Below are 15,048 nucleotides of genomic sequence, written 5' to 3'. Positions count from 1 at the left end.
GAAAAAAATGACACATGGGAGCTAGTGGACAGACCTCAACACAAACAACCTATAGGGGTAAAATGGGTTTATAGAACCAAACTTAATCCAGATGGTTCTGTAAATAAATACAAGGCCAGGTTGGTGGTGAAAGGCTATGCTCAGGTGTTTGGAGTGGATTTTTCAGAAACCTTTGCTCCAGTTGCACGTCTTGATACAATTAGAATGCTACTTGCCTTGACTGCACATAAAAGGTGGAAAGTTTATCATTTAGATGTAAAATTTGCCTTTCTAAATGGTTACTTGCAGGAGGAGATTTATGTAGAGCAACCTGAGGGGTTTCAAATCAAAGGAGAGGAGCAAAAAGTTTACAAGTTGAAAAAAGCATTATATGGTCTTAAACAGGCTCCTAGGGCCTAGTACAGCAGGATAGATGATCATCTTCAAGATCTTGGATTTGTCAAAAGTCCAAGTGAGGCTGCATTATATGTGAAATTGGTAGATGCAAATTTAATCATTATTGCTGTCTATGTTGATGATTTACTTGTGACAGGAAGTGATGAGAAACTCATAAAGGAGTTTAAAGCCAAATTTGAATACTTGAGACAAAAGCTTGGAGTTTGCAGTTCCAAAGTCAAGGAGGAGTGTTAAGATTTGACTGTTGGAACTGCCTAACAAATTATAGTAGATAAGATTTTTATGCTATTTTTTAGGAAAAAATAAAAGTCATGTTGACTGATAGGATAAAGCAGTTTTGATCCTATTCTCTAGGCATGATTTGTTAGTGGTGTTATCTTTCTGTTAGTGATGTTATCTTTTTGTTAGCAGTTACTATCTTTTCTATGCTTTTCCATGCTTTTAAATACGTTGCTTCATATCAGAATAAAGTAAGCTTTTGCAGTCTCAATTTCTTTCTTTATGCTCCCTTTTATTGTTTAATATTTCTGCCTACTCTTATTAAAAAAAAAACAACAATTATTATTTCTGTGTCAAGTTGTTAGAGGCAGTTGTCTAGCGTTGCCGGGGTGCGGGGTTCAGACTTGGTCAAACCTTATAGAATGAGAGTTTTAAATTTCTAAAACATTGTCAGAAGTGTTAGGTCTTTAACGAGAGATTGTAAAATTTATACAAAGGAATGAACAATCCGAAAATGAATGCAAAATAAAAGTGTCCTAGATTCCTAGACTAGAATTATTTCAACATGATTCAGCTATAGATAGTGTTCTCTTTGATAAGTTCTACGCTGAAGAAGCATAAAGCGGTAACGCCTAAATCATCTGTAAGAAAAATCATCTTCACAAAATATACCCTTCTCAGGCCTTTTGATTGTCTATGTCTTTCGCTACAGCATGATCCTAGTGCATCCCACTCAAATCAAATTAAAGGTTTTGTGGGTGCATTTTTAGACTTTTAATTATCATTTGTTTCAATAGATATAACCTTTTCCAGTGGATTTTTTTTTGTTCTGTTATTACTATATCCTTCCAAAGCTTGAGACCAATTTGCTTGAAATTTGAATTTTCAGAATTTCCTGTTTTATTGGGTTACTTGAGTTCCATATTACACTATTCAAAGAAAATGAAGACAAATTTTAGAAACTCATGTTTTGAATGCCATAGTGTTATGCACGGGAAGATGCAGATTATTCGTCTCTTCTAGTAAGAGACAGGTTGAGAAAACTTTATTTTTCATCTCTTTTACTAATGATGAAATGACACCTTATTTTTCCTTTTCTTTCATATTTTTAAACATTTGTACATGAATGATGAAAACTCCCCCCCCCCCCCCCCCCCCATGGTTTCCTGTATAAATCTTTCATTTAGACCATCTACTGAAAAATACCATGATGCAACTGTAAAAAATTGTGTGCATTGATTGATTAAAATTACATGAATTTAATTAGAGGAACCAATAAGATGATGCATCATCAGTCAGTTGTTGAATTTCTTCTGTACAAAGGGAATATAATCTATATGACGATGAAGCATTTTTGGTGTATCATAGAACACACTGCAATGAAGCAGCCATTGCATAATGCATACAACTAATATTGAAGTTGGTTAGTATTCTCACACTGTTGTCGAGTGTGTTTGGATAACCGCCAGACTTGATTCTGGCATCTGAAATCATGGTGAAAAAGTGAATGCTACTATTTATTGTTTTGGTTTTTTAACGTGGAATTGGACTTGATTCTAGAAAAATTGAATCTAATCCAAACATAAAAGTAATTGTTTTTGCTGTCATAATAACTTCCATTGTTGCATAATTGCATTGTCACAATCAATGGCAATTATTTCCAGGATGCCTTTTATCGACTGTTCCTCTAGATTAATGAGTGACTTTTTATACTTTTCTGTTCCTAATCATGTCCAGGTGATTTAATTTTTGAAGAGATGGATAGAATAAGTTTGAGGTGCATTGTCTTTATTAGTTGAAACAAACTTTCATGCTCCAGTGAGTGTCAGCTGTATTTGTCTCACTTGCACCAAACACATTTGCAAAGGCCAACACTTCCAAAGCATACTTTTCTCCGTCTTTTAGCTAAATATCAACTGTAGAATATGCTCTTAACTTTTTTTCTTTCTTTTTAATGTCTTTAGTATATGTTCTTATCAATTTAGTACACAGTTTATTAGTTTAATATCTGATCAAATACGTAGGAGACTTGTTATCTCAGAGTTGAATTTCATGTTATTTAAATTTTGACCTGCTCACCCAAAATTAACTTAGCTCGAGTTGAAGTTAATAACGGTTTAAAACTATATGGATTATGATTATTGAATATGGTTGATTGTATTTTTAAGGTAACACTTGAATTATATGTTTCTAAATTCAAGATAATAAGTTGTCTGTCTTCCTTCTAAAACTAAAAGCTTGTCTGTTTTTATTGTTCGTTTCTTTTGAAAAATTGTTTTCTTCCTCGTATTTATCCGTAAGTTGAAGATTGTTTTGGTTTCCCCAACCTTTCTTTAATTTTCCTTTTTTTTTTCTAATTTCCCCAATGCCTCCCTCTTGCACACCTATAACAAAATAAAAAGGAGGTTGGTGTTCTTCTCTCCTAGATATGTTCTTTGTGTCTTTTGATACCCTTCTAGGAGATGTTCTTCGTGTCTTACAATCCTGCAAAATGCTCTTCTCATTTTTTAAGTTTGGTAATCTATGTTTTGTTATGATCAATTACATTTAGTTGTTTCACGCTGGAATCAAGCTTTGATGTTTTATATTTTGACGCGAGTTTCCTTTAATTTATGCTTGCAATGATTGGGAGTGGTAAATTGAGTTGGATTTGACCACACCAATCATTGTAGTTTCCTTTTGTTCCCACATGCTTTTCACTAATCTCTCAATTGGTATTCAGGTCGATTGGAAGAATACTCTAAGACATTGATTCCTAGTCGAAATGACATGGGGAGGTCGCCTATAAAAATTCCAACAATAAAGTTATATTAAATCATAAGTCAAATAATTTGGAATTAAATGTCCTTAGAGTGTATGACTTTGTTATTTTTATAGGTCTTAATAAAATAGAGTGGGATGAACTAATTATCTTCTCAATAATAAAATTGTTATCGTCTAATAATAGAAGCGTTTAAATTATCTCCTAATTGGTAGGGAAGGTTACTTATTAAAGGTCACATTGGGCCATCTTATTCTTAGGCTCTGTTTGTAGTATTGGACTTTGTTGGGCCTGTGCTAAGCCAGTTTTGATAATACACTTTTAAATGTTTGTGATGTAATTATGATTTTTTTATTATATCCAAATTTCATCAGAAATGTTTTAGTTAATGTTTATGCGATTTTTTTTCATATGTTTTCTTTCTATTATTATTTTTAGTGAGTTGATCTCTATCAATGTAGGTTAACCAATCTCATGGTAGAACGAGATAAATTGGCTTATTATGTTGCATACTTATTAATTATTTATTTATATTTCCAAATAAAATAAAGTTGCTATACATTTTATTTTACATTTTTTATAACAAAAATATTTTAAAATTTCATATAAAATCAAATTAATATTTTTAATCAATTATTCATTTAAAGAATATTTCATTTTCAACTTATTTAATCAATGCTCAATTTTCTTAACAGTAGTCACAATGACTAGTTACAAATCAACATTAAAAAAAATCTTCTATTAATTAAATATACTTTTAAAAATGTTCTAAAATAAATATACGAAACAGCTACATTTTCATATTTTAATTTACCTTAGCACTCATGAAAACCTTTTCCAAGTAAATAAACTCTTTAGCATTTTATATTTATATTATATTATATTAAAAATTTAAAATAATTCGCGATTTGCACTGGAGAAATTAAAATAAAAATCTAATAATTACTCAAATTGGCAAAGGGCATTATTAGGGCATAGAGGCTAAGGGAGAAAAATGATATTGTATATTGTTTTGTCAAATTAGGCAATTTTGGTAAAATTCTTTAGAATAATTGAAATTACTAAAAATTATTGTGTTAGTTAGAATTTATTTATCTTTCCACTATCTGTCCTCTAATCATAATCAATGAGAAGGTTATGAAAAAAAGAGAGTAACGTGTTTTTCATGTTTTTTTTTAAATTGTATTTCATATCCTTCTTTTTTTATCCTATAATAAATTCTTTAATTATTTAACTCACAATATATTTAGATCATTTTCTTCTAAACATCATTTAATAATTTAATATAAAATAGACACATGAAGAAAATTTATGTCTAAAATATCATCATCTTCTTCCTCATACTTGCACCCCTTCCGTGTGCTTTTCTAAATTATATTTGATCCTCTTCATTTTTTACATCCTACAAAAAATCCTTACATTTAGACATTCTCCGTCTCCTAAAAATCGTTTAATAATTATATCTAAAATATCATCATCTTCTTTTTCTTAATTCCATAAAAGACATTACATGATTTTCAACCTGAACATAATTTAACACGCTTGATATGAACACAACTTTTTGTTGAACATAAACCTACCTTATTGGTACATGTGTTAACACTTTTTTTTCTTTTTTTTTTAATTCATTTTTTTTGTGCGTGTTGGATTGTTTGATTATTACATTTTTGTTGAAAGTGTGTTTTCAGTCATGCCTATTAATTGAATATGATCTTTTGTTTTAACTTTTAGTGTTTCGTTCCTACATTTATATTTTTGACTTTTTTCTTTTAAATATTTATTTTTTATGATTAATTGTTTGATAAAATGTCTCAGTTAAAGACTATATTTTCTTAGAGTGTTAGCAACATGAAGTAAGAGTCCAATATTAAAGAAAAACTATTATTATTTTGAGAAATTTATTCACATGATCAATTGTTAATTTATTATTAAATATTTAATAAAAATATTACGACAATATAATACCCACCTAATTGAAGTTAGTTATATGCCTTAATGACAAAAAGAGATATATTATATACAATTTGAGTGTAATTTATTGAATAAAAATCGTTGTTAGTTTTGGGGGGATGAGTTAGTAATACTAACACAGTAGTATAGTTGACACAGGTGCATTTGCAATTGCATCCATCACTATCATCTTCTTCTTCTTCAGTGAGTGAGATGAGTAATCCCAGCGAGGAACCGTTATCCAAAGTTGCAAGAGCAGCAGAAGATCTTTACCATCTTCGAGACACTTATTTCCCACCCAACCCCGATGACAGAATCTCTAAGTTGCAACAAGAGTCCGATCTCGCTCTTCAACTCCTCGATTCCATTCCCTCAGGTCAGTTTCTTTCCAATCCCCGGATAAAGATTCTTTCTTTTACCCCTTTTCAATAAAGGGTATCGTTCTCTCATGCTCCTTCAACAACCCCTTTGGTTTATACCCTTCACCGAACTGTGTTATCAACGCGGGAGTTTGTTTGTTTGTTTTTTCTTTCTGGGGTTTTGGTTGAACATTTGAAATTCAGATTTTTCATGAGTTTTAATTTGCTTTTCAATTTATGAAATTGCACCTCCCTCCACTTGAAAAATGAATGTGCAACGCAGGAAGGGTGAGGAGCTAGATGACTCTGTTGAATCTGATGCTTATGCTAATGCTTGTGTTAGATAACATTAGTTGTGCATAAAAGGTTTTGTAACTTGTGATCACCTACTTCAATGATCACAGTTTCGATAGCCTAGGAGGATAATTCAATGAAGACAGATTTTATACGTCAGAGGAGCGTGGTTAAGATTTAAAGTGACTACTAATGACACGTTTTTAGGGCAGACATGATGTAGTACAATACAATCTGTCTTTTAGGCAGACATAATCAATAGAAGCATTCACTTTAGGAAGTCTGCTTTGTGGAGCCCAATTGTTAAACACCAGTTGTCATTTTCTATTGGTTGGATGCACAAACTACTTGTACAATTGTGTCTGCCTAAGCATTTTTAGAAAATAAGGCTATGTACAAACTCTGGTACCTTATAATAAAAGAGAAAGAGGTTGAGACTGAAGAGCAATTTTTTTTAATGTAAAGGAGGTATTGAAATTGAAATTTGTTTTCTTATATTTTTGAATCATTGGAAGGTACAGTAATGCAATTAGCAGTAGTGGTCATTACACTACCCTAAAGGTGTGGCCTTTTATTCTTTATTGAAGGATACTGACTAAAAAAGGGATACCATCATGGGGATGGCATAATCCAAGGTGAAGGAAGCCCCAAATACTTAGTTGTGTCATAACAGAAATTCAACTAGCTGAGACTGATCAGACTCAACTAGCTAAAGGTGTTTTTAAATACTTATATTGTGATGCGTTACAAAAACAACAACTAAGTCTTCTTTTTGCTTTAAGTCCAATATTCAGTCCCATATAGCATTGCAGGTATGTGGTAAAAATTTCCTTGAAGCTTAGAGTGGTATTTTTCTATCACATATCACATGTTAAGCATTCCTCCATTTCATCCACCTTGCTTGGATCCCGTGGTAGATGTCATTCTCTGTCTCTCATTCATTTTGTATGATGGACTGAAGGTACTTAAAATGCTTCCATCCAAGGCTTGTCTCCAATCTGCATATATCTAAATTTTCATTATTTCTTGTCTCAACTCTCACCTCTCCCACCAAGACTTTATCATCTTCAAAAAGCATGTCCATGGTACTGACTCTTGAATATGTTCTATAAGCATGTCCCAAACCAAGATGAAAAGATAAGGGCTCAAAGTAGACCGTTGGTACACACCTATAGTTATAGGGAAATCTTCTGTATCTCCCCCTTATGTTCTTACACTAGTTGTAATTCTTTCATACATATCTTTGATTGTTCAAATGTAAGCAATCTTGAGGCCTTTCTTTTCTGACACTTTCCATAGGACCTCTCTAGGTACTCTATTATATGTTTTTTTTTTTCCAAATAAATGAAAACCATTTGTAGGTCTTTTTTGTTCCTCCTATATTTCTCCATCAGTGTTTGTAATACTGTAATGTTTTATAGTGCATGAAAAAATATGCTTGTGGAGAAACTGCTATATTGTTAACATTGAAGTATACAAAATTTTGTTTTCATATTACTTTTCAGTTTTTTTTTACTCAGACTCTCAGTTACTTAGAATGGCATCTTCCACTGTTTTACTTTTGAACAATACTTCTGCTGATTTCTGATAAAGTTTGTTAATAAAATTTTGTCACCTGTGCCAGAACAAAGAAAATCACCTATGCAACGTGCAACAATTGAATATCTTAGAGGGAAGATATTGGATGTATTTCCTGACTATAGGAGAGAAGCTGAGGATCATCTATCAAAAGCTGTAAGCAAGATTTAATTGATAGTTTCTTTGATTTAGCTTGTCTTTCTATTGATGTTTAAATGATTGTAAATTGTAATTGACTCTTCCATGGACCAGGTTAAGTTAAACCCATCTCTTGCAGATGCTTGGCTATGTTTAGGAAACTGCATTTGGAAGAAAGGAGATCTAACTGCTGCAAAGAACTGCCTCAGTCTTGCATTAGACAAGGTTAGCATCAAGAGTAGATTTCAATGACTCACAAGTTACATTACATGATTGATACTAAAGTAGCCCTTTTAGAATATTTACAATCAATGGAAGAGCTAGAGATCATTTCATCATACCCCCCACCCCCCCCAATAAGTGACGGGTTAGGAACTTGTTCAACAGAATATATAAATTTCACTTCAAATCATTATGCTTACATAATAATGGAATTCTTATATGAACTTAGCTTGCTTCGATTTTCAAGCATAAATCTTTGCCATTTAAATTTGTTGTAACATAGGATTGTTTTTGTGGCTTCTCCTTCAAGCTGTCTTTTTGACAGGCATGCAGATAGAATTGTTATACTAAGTTACTAACAAGCTTGGTTTATTTTCTCTTTTTTGTTTTTGTCTCCTTGTTCAGAAGGATGCTATATATTACTCGCTCTCCTATGTATTTCTTTCTTCTAATTTGAATAAAATTTCTTGTTTTTAAGAAATAAAAATAATGAAATTCAATATTTCCTTCCCTTTATTGTGAAATGTGGGAACTAAAAAGTGAGGGAAACCCTTCCTTTTCTGTTACCAAATAGGTGGCAACAAAATCACAGTTGAATCTGAATATTGATCTATTTCAAGGAATATATTCGACCTCCACTCTGCCTGTCAGCAGTGTGCAAAGAACAGCCTATTCATTTCATTTCTTGATCCAATGTTTCCGATAAATTTTTGTTGGGGATAGCAAGCATGTATTCATTTGCAGGGGTAGCAATTGTATAGAATATGTATTTTAAATAGAAATCTATAAATCAGTTATTGGTTGAAAATTGTCTAGAAAATCTGAAGAATAAACTGCTAAGAGTGTTACTGATGAGGAATTTGGATTTTGGTATCTATGAAGAGGTGTTCAACGTCTCAAGAGAATGCTTTCATTCTCCCCCAATCCCCCACAGCACACACACTCTAAAAAAAAAGGGAGGAGGATGAGAATTTAGACATTGTGAGTGAAGAAACATGATGGCCGATTATTATCTTTCTTGTAAATGCTATTCAATGTACTTTTGGGACTGTGAAACTGCATAATCTTTACTTTAGGGTGTCATTTCAAAACAAGTTTTTGCATATATTACTAGAATGCTTTACATAATGCATGTTAATAAAGCTTATGGAGTTGAGCAACTAACTGTCGGCACGTTTGCGTCAAACAGGGCTTCAATTAAATGTATCTAGATTGGTGTGTATTTATTCACCAATAGGCCATAAGCATTTTCTCCCAAGTCTCATTTTTAGATTCCATTTAGTGAAATGATGAGTGACAATGGGTATTTGTTGTTTCTGCAGGGTCCTAACAAAAAGATACTTTGTCAATTATCAATGCTTAAAAGAAAAATGTCTCAAGGTAAGGGAACTGTTTGCACTTTTATTTTTTCAATGAAAAGCTGGGGACGATAGTGCAGTGGTAGAGGAAATGTGGGGCAGGTAAAGAATGGAGGAAAGTGGGGAATGTGGAAAGAGGAGGGGAGTTTTAATTTGTAAATTATCTGTAACCTTGTAATTCTTTTCAGTTTCCTACCACGTGAATAGAATAAAGACTTTTTTTGTAATTTTATGGAGAAAAACAAGAATGGGAAGTGTTGGGATCCAATTGCAAGATATGAGATTGGATCTCATACATCCAAAGTATGAGATTAGAGATTGGAACATGTGATTCTAGTGTGGGCTTTATAATGCTTTGGACTTTCCAACTACAATGGCTAGCTTTTGTGGTATTGTTCTCCCAAGGTTCTTATTAGAAAACTGCCTAATATTAGAGATTTATTACTGTGCTTTCTATGAACTCAGGTTCAGAGAATCAAGCAGAACTGGTTGAGGAAAGCATTCAACATGCCAAGGAAGCAATCACTTTGGATGTCAAGGATGGGAACTCTTGGTGTAAGTTCTCAAACAAGCTATTGCTATGACATTTAAAAAAATGAATTTTGTTTTGCTATTGAAAAGTATTTGGGATAAACCCTAATAGATTTACATGTAAACATATGTGCAACCTTAATTATGATGATTGATGTAAAATTGCTAGTCATTAGGCTGTAAGTTTTGATTTTTCCTTATACATACAACTTCTCTCAAACTGTTTCCTTAAATGAATGAACAATGACAATTGAAATTGAATATAAGCGTTGAGATATGGCTTGGATTCTGTTACGTAGCAGTTTTAGGAAATATAATTTGTATTTATCCAAATAACCTATATTTTTTAGGATATTAGCTATATAGGATAATAGCTGAATCTTTTCCTCATCTTGTTTTTAGATTTAGCTTATTTTTCCTTATCTTCAGCCTATCTTTTATCTATACATTTGTGTATCCCTTTTACATCTTGAATCAACCAGAAAACACAGTTTTTCATATCTTTTTCTCTGATCTCAAGTATAAGAAACCAATTTTCTTTTTTCCTGCCTGTCCTAAGATACTATCACTGCTTGTCAAATGTCCTTAAATAATTGGTTTGTAACTGAATAGAATACATGAGAAAAATGGAGCAACCTTTTTTCATTTTTTTTTTGTCTAAGTCTTGTTTGTTCTGAAATATGATGCTATCTCTGATCTTTTAACATCATCTAATCTCCTTGACAGATAATCTTGGAAATGCATGCCTAACAAGTTTTTTTGTCACTGGAGCTTGGGATCATACCAAACTTTTACATTCTTTAAAAGCATATCAAAATGCTGTGAGTATTAAGAGGCAGGATTTATAATGTGCATATGATAGAAATGTATAGTGTGCATACAATAGGAATGTATCTTCCTTTTGGTCACTTTTATTATACTCATTTCTACATGGATATTATTATCGTGTCTAGTATTTATTGGTGAATAGGATTGTCATTTACAAATTGGAACGGAAGACCTAATGTTTGGTTAATATGTACCAGGAGAAAGATGAAAGCATGAAGTCCAATCCAGATTTATATTTTAATAGTGCTACTGTAAGTTGCGTCTTTGATCCTTTTACTGTGTTTCATTGTGTTCAAGTATTCGTTAGAGAAGAGTTGGATATTGAATATGTCAACTTACTTTTCTCCTGTATTTTTGCTGTCATATTTATCAGTTCCACCTTCTGAATAGTAAAAAAAAAATATTTAAACCTCAAAATTATAATAGAAATAGTGGCTGCTACACTTGATATGAATAAACAGTGTGTTGAGCGGTGTTTTTGCTTGTTTGTCTAAATAATTTGTTACAGGTTAACAAATATCTAGAGAACTACCAGAGGGCCCTTAGTGGATTTGAGGCTGCTGCTTTAAAGGATCCAGGTCTCAATGCTGTAGAGGAGGTTCAGAAGATAGTCAATTTACTTGACAAGGTGGACAATCTTTTGAAGGTAATGAAATGAAAATTTTCCGTTGGCTATGTAGTGGTAATTTAAGCTAGTGATTTGTTGAAGCATTATTCATAGGTTTTTTCTATGGCTTGATATTCTTGCATGGAGAATTCTTTTCATGATAGAAGCTGGTAACTTCAAGAAATATTGAAGTCTATACCCTCTGTCCCCTAGTACCAGGAATTTTTTTTAGTGGGTTGTAGCCAACATCTTATGCTGGTTTATATATAGTTTTATTATGTACAGGGACATGTAAGAGCTAAGCGAATGGCATCTTTGGCATCATCATTGGTTGCTGTTGATTGTAAGCAGTTTTCTGAGCTATAGGCTTCAGTTCATGTTCCATTTTGACTTCTACTGAGCCTGTGTTTAAATCTGTATATTTTCACTAATATACTGACCTGATTCATGTCTACCTTTTGGTGCAAGTGAAATCATCATACAGAAGAGTTACCATAGACCTTCTGTCAGAGGGTCCAAATAGAGCTCTTGCAGTTGAGGGGAAAGTTTTTTTCTTTGTTAGCAATGAGAGTGTTGCTCCCCTGTAAGTCCTCTACTCCTGAAAATTATTATCAACTATATATAATCTTTTCCATAAACACATTCCTTTGCATAATCCTCATTTTGGAGTTATGAAATTTGATTAGAAGTAGTGGAGTGAGTTTATACGAACCAATGAAAGATTTTATTGAATGAACAGAAAATAGGAGAAAGAGAAAGAACAAATGCTCAATCTACAATTGGTGACCCAATGGAATGCCCCCTTTCCCCTTACATTCTCTTATTTAACTCACTAACCCCCAACTAACTAACTAATGAACCTTATTCTGTCCAAACAGAGTTGACACTTCTGGAAATGGTTTATTACTTTATTACACCCAATGCATTGAATCATCTCTCCATAATATTCCTAAACTGTGCCTTTTGCATTTTTAAATTACAAATTTCGTTGCATTCAGTTGGATCACTTGTTTATGCATCAAATGTCTGTTTTTTCTTTACTCTTGTTTGCTTCTGTAAGCATTTGGCTGGAGTGGATGAAGAGTAAGGGTGGTTTGGAAAGGAAACTTTTCAATTTTCACCATGGTCGGGGACTTGGGGCCAGAAATATAGTTTCAGGGGGATACAATGACAAACTAAAAAACGAAAATATTTATTAGAATAAATTAAAATACAAACACATATTTATGTTAATGTTGTCCTTGTCATTGTGCAGATACTATTTGCTTTGTGATTCAAATCAATCTTGCTTTGTTCTCTCGATTTATGGTGTACGTACTGATGTGGTAAGAACTGCTGCTGAAGTTTTATTTCATCTTCTCATATTGTCTTTTTCAAAAGTGGAAATAAATTTTCCTTTCTTAGATAAATGTCAAGGGTGGCAAATCAGTTACATGGTTCCTTCTTTCTCATCTCTAATAAAATTTCATCTTTATGCTTAAGCATATGGACTTGCATGCCATGTGTTCATAAAATTGTCATGTTCTGAGAGGGTTGATAACCATAGACATGAAAAAGGATAAAAGAAATGATCAAATGTAATCATATGCAACGAAGTCTGGATTACTAGTGCTGGTATAGACCTCATAAAATTATATTAATCATTCTTTTTTTCCCCTCTCTTCTCCATTTAAGTGAGTACTTATTTACATAAAGGTTTGGCCTAGTTGATTATTTTTTAATTTTCTACTGCTATGGTTCATCAATTTAAGAGTTATTTGAGTTAACTGGGCCCTTATCATCCAGATTAAAGAAGGAGATCAGCTAACATTGCTTGACCCTTATTTTCGTGATGTTTATTTGTCCTGGAAGGAGAAGGTACGCATACTACTACAAAGATATTCTTGATTTAATGCCATGATTTGCTAATTCCTCAATGTCTTTGCAATAGAACTGGTCATTCTGATTAAGGCTTTACCTTGTTTTTATGTATATATAAAAATAGCATTACCAGTTCAAATCTATACGCCTGGATTTCTATGAACAAGTGCTTGTAAATGGAAAAGCTTTGACTCCTCAACAAGCTGTTGGTACCTCAATATATGCTCAACATAAACCCTGAAAAGGCCACTGCTGAATTAGATGAGTTCTACGTGTCTTCTGGCTGTTGGTGTTGGATGCTGTGTATTCATTGAGTAAATAGATTAGTTGATACATTTTATACATGTGAATTTCTTGCCCAAGTCATGGGTCACAATCAGATAATAGGAAAAGAAAAAAACTTGAGAGGAAAGTTTTACATTTGGTTTTCTATTTTGTCCATCAAGTTTTTGCATTTGTTGAATATTATAGTTTGAAGATTCTCCTGGGATGTTTTCTACTTTTCTATGCTTTTAACAGCATGCTTATGTAAAAATCTTGTTTGTTGTTGTGTATCAAACTCTAATCTTGCACGTGCTTCATCTTTTTTAATTTCTCTATTTTGGCGAAAAAAATAAAGGGGGATAAAAGTGAAAATGCTTTAGAAACTTTTCAATTCTGCGTGCGTTCATTAGGATACTTTCCTGCAGGGCAATGTCAAGCGGACAAAATCAATACTTTCCTGAAGAGTAATACTTTTGCATGCTCAAATAAACAATGTAAATATGAGAAATTCATACTTAAAATAAGTTCTCGACAAAATCAATACAAAATTCTATCTGGAATTTATTTTCAGCTTTACTTAAATTCAGTTATTTATAGTTTAAAGGGAATCATTGGGTTAGTTATTAGCTGTTCACACAGCTAATCTTGAATACATGTGGTATCTAATAATTTCTCTTACGTAACATGCACTCAAGGTTTTTTTTTTAATTTAGGGGAATTAATAACACTCAAATATATGTTACGTGGATATTAGTAAAAATTTCTTCTTTTGAACACACTATTGGTGCGTGTCTGGATACAATTTATCAACACAATTTTTCACGTCATATCCATCACATAGACTTAGAAACTACATATATTAACTTCAATTAGGCACATCAAAATTCCCCTCAAACATGTTCTCAATGGTTGAAATTTATCAAAAATCAGTGGATCTCATTTTTTTATTTAATGAATCTCATCCATAATTTTATATTTTTAAATAAAATTTAATTAATAATAAAAGGTGTATTAAATATGTTAGAAAATATGTTACTCATACTCCTCTAAATATAATATAATATTTTAAAATGTTATCGATTTAGTAATGAATTGGGTGGTGCACTTCAAAACTTGCTCGGAAGCGACGTAGAGTTGGCCAATTTCTATGAATTGGGTGATGATTTGCCAACTAAAATGCACTGTGACAATCAAAATATCTCCACTAATGTTGTAGCCTTCAGCAAGAAATATATTGCAGTTAAGCATCAAATTGAAAAGCATTATACTAGATGGAAGACATGGTTGGCTGAAGTTTACAGCACCCATTTCAATACCCGATGGGCCATGATTGCTTTTTTGGCTGCATCACTGGCATTAACCCTCACTATTATCCAAAACTGGTTCACCTTACGTCCTAAAAACGATTGATAATGCAAAATGAATAGTCTCGTACGTGTATGTGTTTGTTAGCATAATAACGTATTTATGCGACTTGCAAGGTTCAGATATATCAGATCTTGTGAGTGCGTATTAGTATAACTGTGCTTAATTAGCACAAGATCATTAGCATCTGAGAGTAATATTAAGTCAAGTTGTGTTCGATGTTGTTGAATCTGTTGGGTAACTATTTAATCTATATTGCAAATATCGAGTTGTGTTACAAAACCATTATTTAATTTGATTCCTCACACACTTTACACA

At 32.4% G+C, this 15,048-nt stretch overlaps 1 protein-coding gene across 2 annotated transcripts; it reads left to right on the top strand.

Moving 5' to 3' along the window:
- The first annotated feature begins 5,426 nt into the window (after positions 1-5,426).
- On the top strand, positions 5,427-13,673 carry LOC114401568 (tetratricopeptide repeat protein 5-like). Of its 2 annotated transcripts, none has more exons than XM_028364108.1 (13): positions 5,427-5,702; positions 7,604-7,713; positions 7,810-7,920; positions 9,240-9,297; positions 9,741-9,830; positions 10,533-10,627; positions 10,832-10,885; positions 11,143-11,280; positions 11,527-11,584; positions 11,710-11,824; positions 12,497-12,566; positions 13,027-13,098; positions 13,226-13,673. In XM_028364108.1, exons 1-13 carry the CDS (start codon positions 5,540-5,542, stop codon positions 13,340-13,342), a joined length of 1,251 nt encoding a protein of 416 aa, XP_028219909.1. In that variant the 5' UTR covers positions 5,427-5,539; the 3' UTR covers positions 13,343-13,673. The 2 variants fall into 2 exon arrangements, with proteins under 2 accessions (XP_028219909.1, XP_028219908.1); XM_028364107.1 differs by having other exon boundaries at positions 11,512-11,584.
- The last annotated feature ends 1,375 nt before the right edge of the window (positions 13,674-15,048 follow it).

This window comes from Glycine soja, chromosome 20, assembly GCF_004193775.1.
Source record: "Glycine soja cultivar W05 chromosome 20, ASM419377v2, whole genome shotgun sequence".
In the NCBI taxonomy this organism is placed as follows: domain Eukaryota; kingdom Viridiplantae; phylum Streptophyta; class Magnoliopsida; order Fabales; family Fabaceae; genus Glycine; species Glycine soja.
The sequence above is the reverse complement of the archived record's forward strand: the minus strand, read 5'-3'. Positions and strand labels throughout refer to the sequence as shown.